Genomic DNA, 22,387 nt, shown 5'->3' on the forward strand with positions numbered 1-22,387 from the left:
TCTAAAATGCCTTCAAGGTCATCCTTATCTTGCTAAGCAATAGTTCCTGGCTTCTGTTTAGATGGCTGAACATCAAGCTATTTTTTTTTCTCAAGCTATTTTTTTAAAGGTTTATTTTAACTAGAAAATGAGATACCAGGGCACTACTCAGGTCTGGTGTATGAGAGTGCAGGGAATCAAACCTGGGACTCCTTGTGCCTCAGACTTACAAGTCATGTGCTCTGCCACTGAGCTCTTCCCTGGCTCCATCAGGCTATTCTTGTTGTATAACACCTAGCTTCTGTTTTGGTAGAGTCATGCCAATCTTTAAGCAAAATTTGACTCCACACTGTGTTCCCTTCAAACTAGCTTTCTTAATTCTTTCAGTGTGCATAGGCTGAGGACTTTACTAATTATTAAATTCTGCTTTCCTGTTATTTATCTTATTGCCACTGGAGTTACCCTGGGGCTTGGGGCATATACGATGGCCACTGTTCCTTGTGGCAGTATTGTCTTCTTCCTCTTTTTTTTTTAAATAGCAGAGAGAAATAGAGAAAGACAGACATCTACAGTACTGCTTCACCACTCGTGAAGCTTTCCCTGTGGGTAGGGGAAAGGGGGCCAGGGGCTTGAACCCAGGCTTGAACATGGTAGTGTATGTACTTAACTGGTACACCGCTGCCTGGCCCCTCTGCTTCCCTTTTGATTTAAAGGCTTTAATGTTAAATTATTTCTCTCTTCCCACTCTTTATTGTAGTGTATTCTTTTGTTTTTGTTTGTTTTTCCAGAGCACTTCTCAGCTCTGGTTTATGGTGGTATGGGAAATTGAACATGGACTTTAGAACCTCAGACATGAAAGTCTTTGAATAATGACTATGCTGTCTCTCCTGCCCTTTACTGTAGGTATTCAGAATTAGCCAGCCTGCTTCTTCAATATTTTGTTTATAGAGATGTCTTCAGCCATGGCCTACACATTCTACATCCAGTTAAACAGTAGGACATGAATGAGTGCAGCTCACTACTTTATAATTGCCTTTCCTCTAGTTTCCAGTAACATTTCCTTCTGAAGTGTGATCACATCAGAATCGCTTTTCTTACTCATTTATACCAGCATTATGGTCATAACCAATAGGTGTTCTCTAAGACAGAAGCTTTCTCTGCAGCCCTCCTCCTGACTCACATTTACAGCAAAGCAGGATTTTTCCAGTATCCAAATTCTTCCAGTCTCTATGCATTAACTACATAGTTCCAAAGCTTCTTTCACAACTTTAGGTATTTGTTAAAGCGGCAAACTATTAATACATTTATGACTTGTTTGTAACAAGTATAAACTATAATATAGCACAAAGAGGAACAAAACAAAGTTTTTAAAAATATTTATTCCCTTTTGTTGCCCTTGTTTTATTGTTGTAGTTATTGTTGTTATTGATGTCATTGTTGGATAGGACAGAGAGAAATGGAGAGAGGGGAAGACAGAGGTGGAGAGAAAGATAGACACCTGCAGACCCACTTCACCGCTTGTGAAGGGACTCCCCTGCAGGTGGGGAGCTGAGGGCTTAAACCAGGATCCTTACGTCCTCACACTTTGCACCACATGCGCTTAACCCACTGCGCTACCGCCCAACTCCTCCAAAACAAAGTTTTAAGTGATACTTATCAGTCTTTGGACCAAGCAAATCCTGGACTTCTCAGTTATGTGGCCCAAGATTTACTCTTCTTTGGATTAAATCACAGAGCAAGACATTTCTGTCACTTGCAGCTTCAGTAGGCCTGCTGCAAGATACATGTGTTTTCTTCCCTGGCTGCCAGCTCCCTGTGACCAGCCTACTAAAAAAGATACCAGGAAGTCCGGCGGTAGTGCAGCGGGTTAAGCGCCTGTGGTGTGAAGCGCAAGGAAAGGATCCCAGTTCGAGCCCCGGCTCCCCACCTCCAGGGGAGTTGCCTCACAGGCAGTGAAGCGGGTCTGCAGCTGTCTATCTTTCTCTCCCCCTCTCTGTCTTCCCCTCCTCTCTTCATTTCTCTCTGTCCTATCTAACTGATGACATCAATAACAACAATAATAACTACAATAGTAAAGAACAAGGGCAACAAAAGGGGAAATAAATATTTAAAAAAGGTACCAATACCCGAGTTCAAGAGCTGCCAGAAATCAGGCAAGAGAACCTGGATTACCCACCAGCTCCCATAATGGAGTCCTGATGGCAGTCTCCATCTTGGACCCTCAGCAATGGCCAGTCTCAACCTGCTACCAAGTAAGTAGGGAAACCAGATTCTGAGAGTTTAAATGGCTTCCCCTAAATCACTCAGCATGCTGTCATCACATCCACTTGACCACAGGATTCTTCTGTGTGCCAGAAAAAGCACAATTAGGCGCGGCCTGAAGGGACAGACAGACAAAGCCAGGGCTAGAGCCAGCCACACTTTTATTAGACTACAACAGAGCCAATGGAACTCCCATCTACAAGGGAACATTAGCAGGCTACTCTGGCTACAGGCATGGATGTTAGCATTTCTGGCGGTGATTAGGACAGACTGGGGAAGGAAGTTGGAAGGAGGCCAGGTGGAGAGACTGCTGGGCCACCTGCACCCGAGGTGTCTTCCAAACTGACACAAAGGTAGATCAGACCTCAGTGAAGAACCTTGTCATCTCCCTCAGAGGGAAGGAAGAGACAAAGCCTGAGGTGGTGACAGCCATAGCTATGAACTGAGGGCCAGGCTCCTGTCGCCCATTAAGTGCATTTCCTGGTGGAAGCACCATAATTAGGGTCCAGCAGTGTTCACAGCTCCCCACGCCCCACCTACCCAGCAAGGGGCTGTAGAGGGAGAGTTGAATTGAGTTAAGTATTAAAAACACGTAGTAATGAAACATCACTCAAAAACATTCATTTCCCCTTTATACAGCAAGTTCCTTAGGTTTTGGAGGTTCATCGTAATCTGACCTCTGCCCAAGATTCCTTGGACATGCCATGATACTATTCATGGCTCTGCATTCTGCCAGCAGTTACACTCCCGTCGACTTCCTCACTCTCTGCCTTGTAAACTGTTTACAGATCCAGTTCTCACCACAAACTCTGAAACTTTACAAGGTGACCTGTTAAGTCAAATTAGATTTTCTGTTAGTTTTTTTTTTTAAAGAGGAATCACAGCGGATTCCTGTGATGCCTAGCTGTAGATATGGAGGGTTTTGAGTTATTTTTATGCCTAGATATGTTGCTTCTCGCCTTGGGGTGAAGATGGGGCTGTTTTTCCAAGCCCAGAAAGTGGTGATGGACGGACAGGGACAAAATGGGGCAGGGCTTAGAATTGGGGTTGGGGCGGGGTGGTAGGAGGGGAGTCAGGACAAAAGGCGTCTGTTAGTCTATGTGTAGGGCCCAAGGCCGAGTTGCGGGGCTCAGAACCAGCACGGCGACCACATGAGAGAGCCGAGCGCGGCGCCCGTGGCAGCCCCGGCGAGCATGCCCATGGCCAGCGGGGCGCCCGCGCTGTAACAGGGATCCTCCCGCACCACCACGTGCGTCACGCCGCCGGGACCTGCGGAGACAGCCGTGAGGGTCTCAACAGAGCTTCATCCCACTCCGCCCCCCTCCCACCCCGTGACTCCAGCCCCAACTACGGTAAGGTGCAGGGCCCTCTCTGATGCTCCCCAGGAGGAGAAACCGAAGTCTTGAAGCAGGAGCTAGGCAAGAAAAACCCAAGGATCTCCAACAAGCTCCTAGAAGCGACACGGGGGTGGGGGTGGGGGGCTTCCCTACACACCAGGCAGAGAGAGGCGGCTGTTCCTGCGTCAGCCGCCAGGGGGCGCTACCAGCTAACAGATGGGCGTTGTTGGGCTGCCAGCCTGGAGCTAAAGTCGGCTCTGGAAGGGGGAGGGGCGCCCTGCAGAGCATCCAAATCCGTGGGGACCCGAAGAACTGCCTGGTCAGGACCGGTAGACCATGGACAGCATCCGACACTGGATCCGTGGTGGGAATGGATTAGCTTGAGACTTACCTGCATAGGGTGGTCCATAGTAGCTGCGGACGTATGTAGCCTCGTGCGCATTGGGGGCTACCACCTCGTAGTAGTCCTGGTATGGGCTGTAGACACGCACCTGGGGAGCCCCACCGGATCAGCGGCCTGGGTTCTCCTGGGCCTGGTTTTTTCTACCCTTCACACCCCCCTCTAGACCCATAGAATCACCAACAACCACACACACACACACACACACACACACACACCCCCGCGCGCCCAATTTACAAAAGGATTCCCAGAAACCAGGAGGCTCAGGATAAAGGCCCACTTCCCCACAAGGTTCTTGTCCTCAAACTTCAACTCCTGTACACAACTTCCAAAGATGACATTTTTCTGTGCTGGCCTCCTATGCAGCATTCCCCTGGTGAGAAATCCTCCATGGCTCCCAACTTCCATTCATACACATTCTGATATTTACTAGGCACCCAGCTCTAGGAACTAAAAGGGTGGGGGGTGTGAAGGAAAGAGAGGAAAGGAAGAGTAGGGTGGGAAGTAACTGAAGTCTTCTTGAGCATCTACCATGTGCCAGGTCCAGAGAAGGAGAGGTGTTAACATGTTACTGCCTCTAATTCTTCCAGAAAACATCATTTTACTTATGTATTGCTTATTTTCGTAAATCTTTACTGGATAGAGACTGTCAGGAATCCAGAGGGTAGGGGGAAATAGGGAGAGAGACATCTGCAGCCCTGCTTGACCACCTGCAAAGCTTTCCCCCTGCAGGTGGGGACCGGAGTCTCGAACCTGGGTCCTTGTGTATTGTAAAATGTACGCTCAACCAGGTGCGCTACCACCTGGCCCCCTTGCTTATTTTCTTACCAGTGCACTGCTCAGCTAGCTCTGGCTTTTGCTAGTACAGGGGATTGAATCTGGAACTTTGAATCCTCAGGCATGAGAAGCTTTTTTGCATAAGCACTATGCTGTCTCTCCCACCCTCCAGCAGGCATTATATCCACATTACCTGAGAGCTGGGGATAAATGCTCAGAAAAGAACAGTGTTCTCTCTTGACTACACTCTCTGCTCTCCCACACACAAGATTTTTATCAACCCTCAAAGCCTGACTAGTAAGTCACCCAGGAAGCCCTCTCATCTCAGAAAGAATCCTTTCTTCATGAGTTCTCTGTGGACTATGCTTAGGACCTAGTGAATAGCAAGAACCAGTAAATATAAGCTGAATTAAATGAAAGCGCACAGCCCCAGCTCATTTTGCCCATGGGGAAGCAAAGAAGGCAGGATTCTCTTTGTACCTGGCTCCTTTTTTTTTTTTTTTTTTTTTACTATTAAGAGGGTGTCGGGGGAGTTGGGCGGTAGCACAGTGGGTTAAGCACACGAGGCACAAAGCACAAGGACCTGGCGTAAGGACCCCGGTTCCAGCATCCGGCTCCCCACCTGCAGGGGAGTCACTTCACAGGCAGTGAAGCAGGTCTGCAGGTGTCTGTCTTTCTCTCCCCCTGTCTTCCCCTCCTCCGTTTCTCTCTGTCCTGTGTAACAACGACGACAGCAGTAACAACAATAATAATAACTACAACAAGGGCAACAAAAGGCAATAAATAATAAAGGATGCCAGGTGGTAGTGCAGCAGGTTAAGTGCACATGGCACAAAGCGGCATAGGGATCCCGGTTCAAGCCCCCGGCTCCCCACCTGCAGGGGGGTGGATTCAAAGGTGGTGTAGCTGGTCTGCAGGTGTCTATCTCTCTCCCTCACTGTCTTCCCCTCCTTTCTTGATTTTTCTCTGTCCTATCCAACAATGACATCAATAACAATAAAACAAGGGCAACAAAAGGGGGGGAAAATAGCTTCCAGGAGCAGTGGATTTGTGGTGCAGGCACTGAGCCCCAGCAGTAACACTGGAGGCAAAAAAAATTAAAAGTTTATTATTGAGAGAAAGGGGGCCAGGTGGTGGCATACCTGGTTAAGCACAAACATTATAGTGCACAAGGTTCCAGGTTCAAGCCCTTGGTCCCTGCCAGTAGGGGGAAAGCTTCATAAAAGGGGAAATAGGGCTGCAGGTGTCTCTTTGTCTTCCTCTCCCTCTCTTATCTCCCCCACTCTGAATATTTCTCCATCTCTATCCAATAATAAATAAATAAAAATATTTTTAAAAAGAAAAAAAGCACAACGGGTTAAATGCAGGTGGCACAAAACACATGGACCGGTGTAAGGATCTCTGAGCCCTGGCTCCGCACCTGCAGGGGAGTCCCTTCACAGGCAGTGAAGCAGGTCTGCAGGTGTCTTTCTCTCCCCTCTGTCTTCCCCTCCTCTCTCCATTTCTCTCTGTCCTATCCAACGACAACGACAAACGACGACAACAGTAACTACAACAATAAAAAGAAACAAGGGCAACAAATGGGAAGAAATAAAGAGAGAGAGAAAAAAGAACTACTCAGCCACCCTGGGCCTTATGCACGCAATGCAGGTTTTCTAGCTTCCACTTGGGTCCGTCACTCTCTTCTACCCTGTATCACTCTTTTTGTTGTTGTTGTTTTTAATTTAATGCGAAAGACCAGAGTACTGCTCAACTCTGATTTATGATGGTGCTGGGGATTGAACCTGGAAGCACAAAGCCTCAGGCACACCTCCACACCTGAATGGACCAACTCTCCTGAGAAATCTAATGTTTTGTTTTGTTTTCACCAGAGCACTGCTCAGCTCTGGCTAATGGTAGTGCTGGGGATTTAATCTGGAATTTCTGATGCCTTGGGTTTGAAAGGCTTTTTACATAATCCTCATCACAGCCTTCACCACTGCGGTGTTATTTATATCCCTGTAAATGTATGTCTTTCCAATAGACTTGGAAAAGCTCTCAGGTAAGGCCAGAGACTAGGTCTGGTTGGGCCTCCTGGTTGGTGTCTCGTGTGTATTGGCAAGTGAACCAAGTCTGAAGTGAATCAGTTTCAAGTCAGGGAGAACAGTCTCAAGGCACCACAGGAGGTTCAGACAATACTGAGTCTCAAGTGACTCCCCTCAACTTTCCCAAGGGGAACTCAATAGAGCTTTCTGACAGGAGTGGCCAGGATCTAGGCTCCAGGTCTAGAAGGGGCTGGAAACATTTAGGCCCTCAGATGCCTAGTAAGGAAGTTGAGGTCCAGCCCCTATACTTGCCTTCAGTTGCAGTGAACCAGTGAACTTTCATGATCCTGGAGAAAGTAGAAAACACCTCATGTCCCTATAGGGCACCTGTTTCTACCATCCAGACCTAGTGAGACCCAGCAGTAAACTCATGCAGATCACCTGGCAACGGGTTAAGGGACCTCCCCAGAGAAACTGAGGAGAAAACACAAGAGCTTGCTGATGCCTGGTCCTTTCTCTCTGTGTAGGACTAGTCCTCTCTGGGTGGCACTGGGTCAGTCCAACAGGAGGTCACATGCAAATAGACACCTCCTCGTAGGAAAACTATTGTACACTTATGATTTGCAGCTTTTTCAACCCTATTTGTAGAGGCCAGTGAGATAGCTTACCTGGGAGAGAGCCTGCTTTGTCAAATATGCAGTCCAGGTTTAGTACCCATGGGAGTACCCACTAATGCTCTGGCGGGAGCATTAGTGCCATGGTCTCTCCTCCTTCCCTGTCTCTTTCTGTTTGTAGATGTCAGTCCCAGGAATAACAGAGTAAAATAAAAATATATATATTGTGGCTATCCCCACTTTAAATAAACTCTTAAGGAGCTGGGGTATAGGGGGCATCTTAGGGGTTGGGAATTCTGACCCTGCCACTGGTAAATTAAGTGACCATGATCAAGTTATAGGCCCTCTCAAGAACTACCATCTTCTCATCTGTAAGAAGGCACAGTCTTTCCTACACTGTCCATTCCCAAGGCATTCTGAGAACCCAGCAGAACTATATTGTGGCATTGTGGTCCTGGCGCTTCTGGGCTCACCAGAATTACCAGGAGAAAAATTTCAAACCACAGACTACCCCAGACTTAAAAAACTAGAGGATCTAAAGGTGGAAATTTTGTGTGCTTGTTTGTATAAGGGGTGTGTGTGTGTGTGTGTGTGTGTGTGTGCACGCGCGCGTGCGCATGCATGTTGTGTAGCTTGAACCTCAAGTATGCAATTTCACTACTCTCACCATGAATCCACTGCTCCTGACGGCCATCTTTTTTTTCCCATTGTTGTTGCTGTTAATGTTGTTGAACAGGTCAGAGAGAAATTGAGAGAGGAGGGGAAGAGGGGAGAGAAACAGACACCTACAGATCTGATTCATTGCTTATGAAGCAACCCCCCTGCAGGTGGGGAGCCGGGGGCTTGAACTGTGATCCTTGTGCATGCCCTTGTGCTTTGCACTATGTGTGCTTAACCTGGTGCGCCACTGCCTAGCACCCAGTCCTTTTATTTTTTTAAAGAATTTATTTATTTATTCATGAGAGAGATAGGAGAGAAAGAACTGGACATCACTCTGTTAAATGTGCTGCTGAGGATAGAACTTGGGACCTCATGGTTAAGAATCCAATGCTTTATCCACTGTGCCACCTCCCAGACCACTCCTTTTATTTTTTTAAAGGTTTTATTTATTTATTAATTAATGAGAAAGATAGGAGAAGAGAGAAAGAACCAGACATCACTCTGGAACATGTGCTGCCGGGGATCGAACTCAAGACCTCATGCTTGAGAGTCCAAAGCTTTATCACTGCGCCACATCCCGGACCACCTGGTCCTTTTTTTAAAAAAAAATATTTATTTATTCCCTTTTGTTGCTTTATTGTTGTAGTCGTTGTTGGATAGGACAGAGAGAAATGGAGAGAGGAGGGGAAGACAGGGCAAGAGAAAGATAAGACACCTGCAGACCTGCTTCACCACTTGTGTAGCGACTGCCCTGCAGGTGGGGAGCTGGGGGCTAGAACCAGGATCCATTTAAGCCGGTCCTTGCGCTTCGCGCCATGTGCGCTTAACCCACTGCACTACCACCTGACTCCCCTGGTGCTATTTTTATTTTTATTCACACAGACCGGAGGAGAGACACCACAGCACTGAGTACTGCTCAACTCTGACGGATGGCTATGCTGGAGGCTGAATTTGGGGTCTCAGGAATGCTTCATTTGCTTTTCTTTAAGTCCCTAAAGAATTCTTTTACACAACTACACTGAACACCACTGTGCTAGAAGAGAAATTCACAGTTGACTATTAAGACCCCAAGTGCTCTAACACGAGGCCCCTACTGCACCAAAGCTAGGCTGAGCACAGAGGGCAGAGAGAGGTTTCATTCTCACATCCTGTTTTCTAGACACAGTGAAGGGGGGCATGGGGATAAGGAGGGAAAGGATTCAGACAAGGACTAAATTATAATATGTAATAGAAATATACATGCTGTGAAAAGCATTTGCTCATGTGCTTGTTCAGTGCACACAGCCTGAAGCCTCCTTGTACTGAACTGTCATATACCTGGAATAAGGAGGGTCAGAATAGACTGTCCCCATCACTGACACATCATTAGGTACCTGCTGTTCTTCCAACCCTGGGCCAGACTCCACAGGGCATTGCTGGTCAGACCTGATCCTTGCCTGGGAGAAAATTCCAGGTCTCAAAGGAAACCAGAGACAGAAATAAACAGATTCTGAACCAGGCAGAATGAAGACAGAACTAAGCATTAGCATAGCAGGCTACAGGAGAGAGTTAACAATGCCTGATGTCAAGGAAGTGGGTCGTAGAGGATAGGTTTGTGAACAAGGAAACGGGTCTTTGAAGCAGAAAGAACAGCGAGTGCAAACGCCGGGAGGAAAAGATCTGGTGTATCTGGGAACAGAAGGTGTACAACAGAGCAGTTGCAGTGGAGCGCTGGGGAGGGATTGGGGGGGGGGGGCTTGGACAAAACTGGTCTAGGCTACTTCTCAAGGGCCTACAAAGAGGGTCTGGGTTGCTGACCTGTGGGTAGTAGGAAGCCATGGGAAATTTGTGAGCAGGATGTGACTGGACCAAGTTTTGGAGTCATATCCTGGTGGCCAGAATGGAGGCAGGGAGGGCTGAGCCAGCACTTACCCAGATTCGCCTCTCAAATTTACAGGGGCTCCGCAAGTGGGTCACACACCTGACCTTAGGGCAAAGCCGGCGGCTTCTGGGAGGGATGGTGACTCCTGCTGGGGGCTGCTCCAGCCACAGAACCGAACCGGAGGAGGAGGAGGAGGAGGAGGAAGGAAGGTGTCAGAGGCCCTCTACATCTGGAGCTCTTAACAGACTGGAGCCCTCTGCCAGTTGATCTTGAGAAAGGAAATACCCTCTCCCCCTCAACTTATGATAGTGAGGAAGATTCAGAGAGGAGCACCAACATTGCCAGAGTTGTACAGAAAAGATTGCTCAGTGATGTGTTTCCACAGCTAGCCCACCTCCACCTGTTTGAGGTTGCCGAGGGTTCCCATGTCCAGAAAGGAATGAACAGTTCTGATCTGCCCTCCCACCCATAAGCCCTTTTCACCAACCCACAGGTTGGTCTTTGGCTGTGCCCCTGCTCTGTATTCCCTGAAACACAAGTGTCTGGGGCTCTTCACAGAGCCTCCACAAAATGGGATATAAACCTACAGAATGTGGAGGGACGAGGCAGCACAGCTCACTCAGCCCACAGAGGCAGTAAATATGCTACAAGCACAGTACACACACACACACACCCTGGGACCAGAGGGATGTGTGTAGAGAGAGCAGCAGGAGTTGGGAGTAGAAGCACAGACAGATGTGATAAACAGCTGGGGAAGGTGGACAAGCAGCAAGACAGCTTCATAGAGTCACAGAGTGCAGAATGGTCAGCCCTCACCTCCTCTTTCCTTCACCACCTCCTTCCTCCTTCCCTGCACAGGGGAGATGTGAAGCTCAGATGAACCAAACCAGGGTTTATCCACCCTGCTGACCACTGGCCCATCCTCCTTACTCCCCGCTGCCTTCTGGAAGCTGGGCCTGCTCTCCAAAGCCTGACCACAACCCTCCCTGCTTAAGTCTGTTTACTGTTCCTGCAGCCCTCAGGATAAAGTGCAGTTCTTCCAGCTAGAATTTAAGGGACTTTGTGATAAAGCTTCTCAGAAGTCATCTGTCCCATGTGTTTCCCTCCATCCAGGTCAGGCTCCTTGGCCTTCACAGGCATGTGTGTGCACATACACACACGGATCATCTCTCCACCTGGCTCATGCAGTTCCTTCTGCAGATACTGCTTTCTCCTCAAGATCTCATTGCCGTAAATTCTTCCTCTGATGGAAGACTTTGAATATGTCGTTTCCCCCTTCTGAGCCTCAACTTTTGTATCTGTCAAATGGAACTAAAAAGTGTCACCTCCTGTGGCCAGTGAGGTCTCAAAGCAGTACAGCCCTGGACTTGCAAGCGTGAGGTCCTGAGTTTGATCCCCAGAAAGCCAGAATGATGCTCTGTTACCTTTCTCTCATTCCCTCTCTCTCTCTTGCTTGTGAAATAAATCAATCTTAAAAATAAATTTAAAAAAAGGCCAGCTATAGTTTCGGGAAGATTAAATGTAGTAACTGAGTCAACAAGGGCTCAGCACAATGTTAAACTCTTTGCAGATGAATACCCAAGAAAGTTTCTAACTGTATCCCAGGCTCCCCTGCAGCTTTCCATGAACATTCTTTTTGTTGCCCTTTTTTTTTTATTGTTGTAGTTACTATTGTTGTTGTTATTGATGTCGTCGTTGTTGGATAGGACAGAGAGAAATAGAGAGAGGAGGGGAAGACAGAGAGAAGGAGAGATAGACATCTGCAGATCTGCTTTACCGCCTGTGAAGTGACTCCCCTGCAGGTGGGGAGCCGGTTCCATGAACATTCTTTCTAGATGAGGGAGCACCACTGCACTGCAGGAGGAAGCAGGGTACCTGGAATCCAGCAGGTGGAGGATGAGGGTGATCCTCAAGATGGGAACTTTAGCCTATCCCTCCTTCAGTCACTAAGCTCTTTTGACTCTACCTCCTAAATACACCTTATATTCATCAGCTTGTCTCTTCCAGTAGGGCCACAGTCCAGACCCCCAGCATGTCACCTGGATGCTACCCCAGCCTCCACCTCTACCTCTTCCTCCTCCTCCTTTTCTTCTCTTTTCTTTCCCTCCCTCCCTCCCTCCCTCCCTTCCTTCCTTCCTTCCTTCCTTCCTTCCTTCCTTCCTTCCTTCCTTCCTTTCTTTCTGTTTTTATTTTTTACCAGAGCACTCCTCAGCTCTGGTTTATGGTGGTACAGGGGGTTGAACCTGGGACTTTGGAGCCTCAGGCATGAGAGTCTCTTTGCATAATCATTATGATATCTAGCCCCCACCTCCTTTTCTTTTTCTAAGATTTATTTATTGATTTGTGTGTGTTTGTGTGAAAGAGAGGGAGAGACAGACAAAGAGCAGACGAGAGGGCCAGAGCAGCACTCTGGCATGTGCAATGCCAGAAATTAAACTCAGGATCTCAATGCTTGTAAGTCCATTGCTTGAGTCACTGCACCACTTGCTAAGCTGCTTGCTCTTCTAGCCTTCTAACGAGTCTATAGAAATCTGTTACCTATAGTCCAGTCCCCACCTACCTTTTAAAAACACAAATATGGTCTGAATCTGATCTTCTTAGAAATGTTCAATGGTTTTTTAGCAATCTTACCAAAAGCCAACATCCTCAGCTCCTAAGATCTGGCCCTTCTAACCCTCCTTTCCCACTGCTTTCTCATGTCATGAGCTCCAGCCACCCCAGAATACCATCTGTTTTTCAATCTGTCAAAATCGTAATCCCTCTCAGCACCATTACACCAGTTCCCTTTGTTAAAAAAGATGTTATTTGAACTTTATCCCTCTTTTCACCCAAAGTATTTATGTTTATATTTAGGATCTCACCTCAAGCCTTTTTAGATGACTCTTATTTACCAGATTATTGTCATGGGTGGACAGCTTCCTATCTCCCCAAGATAGATGCCGGCACACCACAGCCTCCACCAACTGTCCTCTTCTTCTACCACAAGCTACTGGGTCACTGTAAATCTTCTCACGGGGATGATATCACTAGGCAGTTGCCATGGAATGCACACAGCATGTCTCTGCCAGAGCAGTTATCACTATCGTGACGGAAACACTGGAAGTAATTGTTTCATGCCCCGTCTAGGCTGGGTCCCAGAGAGTGTAACCCACATCCCTTAGTTCATGGTTTTTTTTTTTTTTTTTTTTTTTATTTATTCCCTTTTGTTGCCCTTGTTGTATTATTGTTCTACTTATTGTTGTTGTCGTCATTGTTGGATAGGACAGAGAGAAATGGAAAGAGGAGGGGAAGACAGAGAGGGGGAGAGAAAGACAGACACCTGCAGACCTGCTTCACCGCCTGTGAAGCGACTCCCCTGCAGGTGGGGAGCCCGGGTTCGAACCGGGATCCTTATGCCGGTCCTTGTGCTTTGCGCCACCTGTGCTTAACCCGCTGCGCTACAGCCCGACTCCCCTTAGTTCATGTTATATCCTTGACACTTGATCTTGTGCCTAGCACATAGTAGAAACTCAGCAAATAAATATTTGTCAAGAATGGAGCTCCCTCTTCTCTGCAGAGGGAATAATAACCCCCAACCTCACAGGACTATTATGGAAGAATAGATAGAATTGTACCTGCGCCATGCGTAGCACATAATAGTTGCTCAATAAAAGACATTTCCTTTTCCCCCAGGTCATATGCCCCCCACCCCACCCCAAACCTTCTTGGAGGCCTTTCTCCTCTGAGTACGAGTTGGCTATCTTCTGATGTTTTCTACTTGGAACTCAGGGCATCTGAGACTATCAAGTCTAACCACTCACATACATGGGAATTGAGACTCACATACATGGGAATTGAGAACTTCTAACAGGTGGAGACCAAGTCTGAGTCACCCATGATTCCATGGCAAGTAGGGGTGGGAAGGAGAGAGGGAAGAAGTCGGGGCTCACCGGGGTGGAGTTCGCCTCCAGTAGTGCTGTCTTCCATGCTCTGTAAAGCAAGCAAACCCCACCAGACCATGAGGAGGGAGTTTGGGAGAAGGGGAGTTGAGTCCACATTTAGACTTTCCTCCTCAACCCAATCTCTGGCACCAATCTCTTGTGAAGGTGGAAATTCCCTAGGGACTACCCCCCACACACTTGGGGCACAAAGATGACCCCCTCTGTTGTCCCAGTCACATGGTTGAAGCCCTCAGCTGAGCTGGAAGCTCCTAATTCTTAGTTCAAGTTCTCTGTCCCTTAGTACAAGTTCCAGTTTTCCCATCTACGTTATAATCAGCCAGGTTTGGATGGTCTCTTAGGGGCCTTCAGGTTCTGACATGCTGAGCCTGGTTCTGTAGCTGTAGTCCACTGCCATATCCCAAGCCTACAAACAGTTCCTTAGAGCTCTGACCCCAGAGCCCTGGGAAGGCCCAGTGGACACTGGATAATGGGGCCTTTGTTGGTTGCCATGGCACCTGGCTGGGGTGGACAAGACGGCTCTGTGCTTTGTCTACCCAGATCTCAGCTTCCCCACTCCCACACACCCTATCTCTCTTACTCTCCCACAGCCCAAAGGCCAGCTGACCCAGCCCCCAGAGGGTAGGAAGGGAAAGAATGTGAGCAGAGGCACCTAAGGGAGATAGACCCAGTCTCTCTGTGTGGATCTACATCTAGCACTGGGGTGCCCCCAGGACAGTTCCCAGAAGAGAGTGGGGAGAAGGCTCCATTGAGATTACTGCTGGGCTCTCTGTGCCTTTGTATTGCCCCTGAACTAGGGCGTACCTCAGAGCTACCCAACTATGAGGGACTAGGGGCCACATCTGAGGCAGAATGTATAGCTCTTCTCCTGAGTTCATCACAATGAGGAGTTGACTGGGCACCAGGCCAGTCACTAAGAGTCATTCAAATCCAATGAGACCACCATGCAGACTGGTCTTTTCCTCTCTTCCTGCCTCAGGGAGCCAGAGACCCAATCAGGAGGAGGTGCCCGGTGAGATAACCCAACCAGCTCCTCTCTTGGGAGTGACTCACATGGCATCATCCTGGGTCTCTGCACACAAGTACAGGCGGGAGCCCTCGCGTAGGTTCACGATCAGCAAGCCGTCTCGGCTCCGGCCCTCTGGGGGCTGCACATCTAGAAGCAGACACACACTGTGTGGCATTTCTGTGGGCCACAGGACTCTCTCCTCACCACTTTCCCCTCCCCTAATAAATCAGGAACAAGGGAGTCGGGTGGTAGCGCAGTGAGTTAAGCACACGTGGTGTAAAGTGCAAGGACTGGCTAAATTAGGATCCCGGCTCGAGCCCCTGACTCCCCACCTGCAGGGAAGTTGCTTCACAGGCAGTGAAGCAGGTCTGCAGGTGTCTTTCTCTCCCCCTCTGTCTTCCCCTCCTCTCCATTTCTCTCTGTCCTGTCTAACAACGATGACATCAATAACAAGGGCAACAAAAGGGAAAATAAATTTGAAAAATTTTTAAATAAATAAATCAGGAACAATACTAGGAACTAGGATTGGGGAGATAACTGAACAGTAGAGCACAGAACTTGCCCCAGCAAAATCCCTAAAACCTCAGATGCCAGCAGAAGCTCGAGCGTGCACGTGCGCGCACGTGCGAACACACACACACAAACACATACACACATACACACAAACTTTTTTATTTCTCTCAAAAGTAAAAATGGGCTCAGAAAGGTATCTCATCTAGGAGGGTGCCTGCTTTACTTTGAGCACGGCCCAAATTCAAGCCTGGCCTCCACCACAGTGGGGGAAGCTTCATTGTAATGTCTTTCCCGGTCTCTTTCATTCTCTTTGGAAAAGTGTGCCCAGAATAGTAGAGCTCCACTGACAAAATACATAAATGTAACAATAAGTACATATTTTTATTTTTTAATTTAAGATGTTTTTCAAATGTTTAAACTTAGAAGTAAAGACTAAAGGGCTGGTGAAATAGCTCAGTTGAAAAGTGAGCAGTAGCTCACCCATATGTGTGACCCAGGTTTGAGTCAGGCCTCCACAGCACTGAAGGAAGTTTTGGTGTTGTGGTCCTTTTCACTCATTTCCCTCTGCGCCTCTCTCTCTCTCTCTCTCTTTCTCTCTCAAAACCGATTTATTTGGGTCCTGTTGACCAACCATCGTGGAGCTCTTTTGTCCCCAGCACTTTCTCTTGTGCTCCACACTCTAGGTTCTTTCAACCTTCCCACAATGCCCCTTTCACAATTAGGTACACCCAAGTCTCAGTTACCCTGTTGTAATTGTAGCATGAGCATTGGTCAAGATTTGCTGTGTAGGCCAGGCAGTGGTACACCTGGTAGAGCAAATGTGTTACAGTGCACAAGGACCCTGATTCAAACAATGGTCCGTACCTGCAGGGAGAAAGTTTCAGGAGCAATGAAGCAGTGTGCTGCATGTGTCTCTCCCTCTCTGTCTACCCCTTCTCTGTTAATTTCTCTATCAAATAAATAAGTAAACAAATAAAATATATTTCAAGAAGAGATTTGCTGTGTGACTCTGTGCTGGTCACTTAGCTTCTCTGAGCCTTCTTATTTCCTTTCATTTTCATCTACTTCCTAGCAGCTAGAGGGCAGGAACTGTATGACTCACCTCTGTGACTTCAGTGAAGAACCCAGACCCAGGTAGGAACTCAATAAGGAACTGATTACCAGGCCAGGTGGTAGCACACCTGGTTGAGCGCACACATTACAGTGCACAAGGACTTGGGTTTGAGCCTCCCGGCACCCCTAGCAGAGGGGAAGCTTTGCAAGTGCTGAAGCAGGGCTGCAGGTGTCTCTCTCCCTATCTCCCCCTTCCTTCTCTATTTCTAGATGTCTCTATCCAATAAATAAAGATAATTAAAGATTATTTTAAAAAGGAACTGACTAATCAAATGGATCACTAGGTTGGATTCCACAGAAATTGGAATTGATAGAGGCCTGGAAACAATGTCTGTGGAATGTATCTGCAAGGAGAGTTCACTGTGTGAGGAACCTTCCCAAGCTGGTGTTCTCAGACACAGTGTGGGCTGTGCCTGTAGTCAGCACCTGAGAGAAAAGGGCTTTGCTCACCTCGGCACTCCTGGCCAATCTTTATGTTACGGACGTTGAAATGGATGAGCACACGGTCCTCCTCGTCTAGCGCGTTCTCATCGTGGTAGTAGCCAAGGGTCCCATCTAGCCACAGGGCAAACCAGTTCCGCTTCCAGCGGCGGAGGATGGAGCCTGTGCAGATCCACCAGGCAGGCTGATGGCAGCATCTGCTGGGGGACTGGAGTCCTCATGGGCTCCCCACTCCCCTCACCCCAGCCCCCAGTATTGTTTCTCTTCCTCCTAAAGTAAAAGCAGGGCTTCTTACTGCCCAGCTTATCTACTGCCTCCTTTTGGGCTTGACACATAGTAGAATCTCCATAAAAGTGTTGAATGGGGAGTCAGGCAGTAGTGCAGCGGGTTAAGTGCACATCACACAAAGCACAAGGACCGTCGTAAGGATCCCAGTTTGAGCCCCCCGGCTCCTCATGGGCAGGGGAGTTGCTTCACAGGCAATGAAGCAGGTCTGCAGGTGTCTGTCTTTCTCTCCCCATCTCTGTCTTCCCCTCCTCTCTCCATTTCTCTCTGTCCTATCCAACAATGAACGACATCAACAATAACAAAAATAACCACAACAAGGCTACAACAACAAGGGCAACAAAAATGGGGGAAAAGTGGCCTCCAGGAGCAGTGGATTCATGGTGCAGGCACTGAGACCCAGCAATAACCCTGGAAGCAAAAAAAAAAAAAAAGTGTCGAACGGCAAATGAGTGACCAGATCTGTTCCTTGGGGACCTTCAGGGTCGCGCTTCAGGTCTCTCTTCAAGGTCAAAGACCTTTCCCTACCAGCTTCCACCTTATCTCTGACTTGTGTAGTATCTGTCCCCTCCATCAAACTCCCCACATGAATCCTGGCACTCAGCAAGACCTGAGCTCAGTGTTTGTTTAACTGAGAATGGGTCGTGTCGCATGGGGCTTCCAGTCCAGGAGAGCTCTTGTTCAGATACTGTGACTGGGCTAGCAAAACAGCTCAGCTGGATAGTGTGCTCCTTTATCATGCTCACTCCCACCACATTGGCAGAAACTCTGCTGCTGTGGTCTCTTTCCCTCTCTCTCTGTGTCTGTCTATTCCCAGAGCAATGAAGCCCAGGTGACAACAACAACAACAAAAAGACAGTGACTTGCATCAGAAGTGGGTCTAAAGCTGAAGCCCTAACTTCAGATATTTTGGTGACTGGAAATCTTTTTTTAAATATATATATATATATATATAATTTATTTATTCCCTTTTGTTGCCCTTGTTGTTTTATTGTTGTAGTTATTGTTGTTGCTGTTATTGATGTTATCTTTGTTGGATAGGACAGAGAGAAATAGAGAGAGGAGGGGAAGACAGAGAGGAGGAGAAAAAGACACCTGCAGACCTGCTTCACCGCCTGTGAAGGGACTCCCCTGCAGGTGGGGAGCCGGGGGCTGGAACCTGGATCCTTACACCAGTCCATTAACGCTTAACCCGCTGCGCTACCGCCCGACTCCCAATGACTGGAAATCTTAACAGTAAAAGTGAAAGATATGAAAGTTATTTAGAGCTTAGGGGCTCCAAGCAGAGAAGCATTTTCCATTTTGTTCTGAGACTTTGTGATCAGCCCTGGACTGAGATGCTGTGGACCACAGAGGGTCAAACCCAAGCTTTGTTTTTGAGGAGCTCACTGTTTGGGGCTAGTGTGGAATGGAAGGGTGTTGAGACTCACAGAGAAAAGTTAAATGATAGGATGTCTGTGCTTAACACAAGGGTATGTATAAAACACTGGGGAGCTGTGAATGGAGTTGCTAGCCCAGGATGGTGCTACAGCAAGGGTTGGGGTGAGAAGTCAGAGGATAAGTGACAGAACGCTCCACATAGAAGGGGATATGTGAGCTGAGTCTTGAAGAATAAGTACTTTACTAAACAGTCAGGAATGGGAAGGACATTCTGGACAATGGGAAGAACATGAACATGGGGGTGGAGGTGGGGTGTACAAAGGCCTTGTTTTCTTAGGAGAAACCGGCTTAACAAGCCACTTCCCTCACCACTGCCCCAGTTAGGTGCAAGACAGACAAGGCATTGGCCCAGGTCACTCACTCTGTCTCCACAACCAGCCGCCCCTGACCAGGGCCATTTCTTCAAAAGGACTTTCCAGTGCGGCGTCGGGTGGGACCTGTCAGAGAAGCCACAGGACATAGGGCAGCTTCAGGTTAGCGCCCAGATAGATGCCCCCGGCCCCTCCCTCCCAGCCTCCTCCCTGGGGGACCCACTCAGAAACCTTTTTTTTTTTTTTGCCTCCAGAGTTATTGCTGTGGCTCGGTGCCTGCACTACCAATCCACTGCTTCTGGAGGCTTTCCCCCCATTTTTGTTGCCCTTGTTGTTGTTGCTGCTGCTGTCGTTGTTGTTGGATAGGACAGAGAGAAATCAAGGAGGAGGGGAAGACAGAGAGGGGAGAAGAAAGACATCCATAGACCTGCTGCACCACCTGGGAAGCAACCCCCCTGCAGTTGGGAAGTCGGATTCAAACCGGGATCCTTGTGCTTTGTGCCATGTACGCTTAAGCTGCTGCACTACCTCTTTTACTAATGTTAGTAAACAGTGGTAGCACAGCAGGTTAAGCACACGTAGCGCAAACCGCAAGGACTGGTGTAAGGATCCCGGTTCGAGCCCCCGGCTCCCCACCTGCAGGGGAGCCACTTCACAAGCAGTGAAGCAAGTCTGCAGGTGTCTTTCTCTCCCCCTCTCTGTCTTCTCTCCCTCTTTTGATTTCTCTCTGTCCTATCTAACAATGATGACATCAATAACAACAACAATAAAAAAACAAAGGCAGCAAATGGGAAAATAAATATTTTTTTTAAAAGGGTAAGATCGATTGCCTATTTTTTACCCTGATGGAGAATGAGAGCATTGTCCTGGTGGGGTCACTAGGCATCCATGTGCTACCAACTGGGGTGGTTCTGGAGCCTGGTTCCAGTCTCAGCTCCATAGCCTTGGTCAAGTCCCTTCTTCCTGACCCTCTGTTTCTAGAACAGATCTACAAAAGTGTATCTATGAGGCAGTTTTGTAGCTGGACTCTTAAAATGTCAGAAACCCTGGAACTTTGAAATACCAGCAGCACCAAATATTAGCATCATGACAACAAAGGAGAGACTTTCATGATAATAGTTATTAAAGGAGTCCCTCTCACATTTGGGCCCAGCCCGAGCTATTTACAAAGTGCATCCAATAATAGTTTCACAGCAGCTCTGAATGACTTGAGTGTGCAGCCTAGTATACTCCTCAGTACTTTCATGTGTTATTCTCACTGAAATCTTGTAACAATTTTTGTTATTATTCCCAGGAAACCAGAAGCCTGGAGAGATCCAGTTATTAGCATAGATCCACTAGATGAGTACGTAGAAGAGCCAGAATTTACACTCGGCAGTCCTGGCTTCTAACTGCTAGGAGTTTATAAAACTCCCAGTACCCAAGTCATACCTCATAACAATTAAATCAGACAAAAAAATTTTTTTTTTAATCAGACAGTCTAGGGATGGGAAACAAAGCAGAGGTTCTCTTTAAAGATGCCCAGGTGATTCGGATATGCAGTCAAGTTTGAGCACCCCTCCACATATACCTCACCTTATCCCCCCTGCAATTCTCTATAGCAGGTAGGATCTTCACTCCTAGTTGATGAGTTGACAAACTGAAAGACAAGTGGCTGGTCCACAGGCTGGGACTCTTCCTGAGCGGGACTTGCTGCTAGCAGGTGCCTCAGCCCCTCCCCCCACCTGCTCACACTTGTTGCTGCGTAGCAAAGGCTGGCACACCTGAGCAGGAAGGCCCGGCCAAGTCCCAGCTTCTCCCTCCCCTTCTCCCTCTCCCACCTCTGACAGGTCGGACTGGAGGACCTGATGCAAACTCCCCTTCTGCCCCTTTCTGATGCACCCACCTGTCTACACCTGTTGCAGATGCTGCTGCCAAAACAGCGGTTACTTGATGCTGAAGTCACCCAATTCGTTGCGCCTACGCCCCACAGCGCCTGGGGCATTCCACTCCCTAGGCTGTGCCCAGGGCCCCACTACCCTAGGGCCCCGCCCTGGCCCCGCCCAACACGGGGGCGGGGCGTAGAGGCCGCGGCTCCCCAGAGGCCTTCTGGGACTTGTAGTCTGAAGACCTATAGGTGGGCATTTTTCAGCCTCTCCTAGTGCTTCCCTGCTCCAGCACAGAAAAGCGGTTGCATCTGTAATTTTGTTCTGCCAAGAACGTTGCTTACTAGCTTATCATGCAATACTCTGTCTTTAATTTTTATTTATCCATTTATTGGATAGAGACGGAGAGAAATTAAGATGAAAGGGGAAGATAGGGAGAGACACCTGCAGCACTCCTTCACCACTCATGAAGCTTCCCCCCTGCATGTGGGGAGCAGTGACTCGAATCTGGATCCTTGTGCGTGGTAATGTGCGCGCTCAAGTAAAAGTGCACAGCCACCTGGCACTCCATGAACTACTTTCTCTTAAGAATAAACTTATTGGGGAGTCAGGCTGTAGCTCAGTGGTTAAGCACAGGTGGTGCAAAGCGCAAGGACCGGAGTAAGGATCCCGGTTTAAGCCATGGCTCCCCACCTGCAGGGGAGTCGCTTCACAGGCGGTGAAGCAGGTCTGCAGGTGTCTTTCACTCCCCTTCTCCGTCTTCCCCTCCTTTCTCCATTTCTCTCTGTCCTATCCAACAACGACGACAACAATAATAATAACCACAATAAAACAAGGGCAACAAAAGGCAATAAATAAATATTTTTAAAAAGAGTAACTTATTTTCTAGGAAAAGTTAAACTTCTAAGAGAAGTTGGGCTCCTAGTTTTGCTTTTTTTTTTTCTTCGGCATTCAAGTTTGTGCCTCACATGTACAGGGAACTGGTGAAAGTCACCAAAAAGCATCCAAAAAGCATCCTCTCTTTTTCAGTTTCCTGTCTGATGTGGGAGAGGAGGTATAAACACATATAGGACTGGGTGTGTTTTAACAGTGAAAGAGTCTGACTTTGCCCAAGAGGTCCAGGAAGGCCTGTTGAGGAGGTTGAAAGGGATTTTGAAGGATAAGAAGTTTGCCAGGGGGAACCTAGGAGCTCACATAAACATTGATCAGAAAGTCCAGGAGTCCAGTATTTCAGTGTGTTTGGAAAGTTTGATGCAGGGGTGGGGAGGGGACAGGGAGTGAGGGGATGAAACTGCAGGGGATGCAAAGATACAAATGAAGGCTTGGAGTGACAGGCTCAAGAGTTTGGACATTACACCTGCAATCTAAGGGTGAAGGTTGTGAGATGAAGAGTCAGGTGGTCTGATTTGTGGGTTGGAAGATCTCTCCTGGGCATCATAAAAAATGGACTGGAGGGAGTCGCGCGGTGGTGCAGTGGGTTAAGCGCATGTGGCGCAGAGCGCAAGGACCCGGGTAAGGATCCAGGTTTGAGCCTCCGGTTCCCCACCTGCAGGGGAGT

General features: G+C 48.1%; 1 protein-coding gene across 2 annotated transcripts; it reads right to left on the bottom strand.

The window, feature by feature from the left end:
* Positions 1 to 2,385: 2,385 nt before the first annotated feature.
* On the bottom strand, positions 2,386 to 20,991 carry PLEKHB1 (pleckstrin homology domain containing B1). 2 transcript variants are annotated; one of them, XM_016186921.2, is made up of 8 exons: positions 20,850 to 20,991; positions 19,015 to 19,090; positions 16,938 to 17,090; positions 14,906 to 15,008; positions 13,844 to 13,883; positions 9,965 to 10,069; positions 3,970 to 4,069; positions 2,386 to 3,510 (listed from the first exon to the last, which is right to left on the bottom strand). In XM_016186921.2, the coding sequence occupies exons 1-8, from the start codon at positions 20,946 to 20,948 to the stop codon at positions 3,371 to 3,373; spliced, it is 816 nt and encodes a 271-aa protein (XP_016042407.2). In that variant the 5' UTR covers positions 20,949 to 20,991; the 3' UTR covers positions 2,386 to 3,370. The 2 variants fall into 2 exon arrangements, with proteins under 2 accessions (XP_016042407.2, XP_016042408.2); XM_016186922.2 differs by lacking the exon at positions 9,965 to 10,069.
* Between the last annotated feature and the right edge of the window lie 1,396 nt (positions 20,992 to 22,387).

This window comes from Erinaceus europaeus, chromosome 17, assembly GCF_950295315.1.
Source record: "Erinaceus europaeus chromosome 17, mEriEur2.1, whole genome shotgun sequence".
Taxonomy (NCBI): Eukaryota; Metazoa; Chordata; class Mammalia; order Eulipotyphla; family Erinaceidae; genus Erinaceus; species Erinaceus europaeus.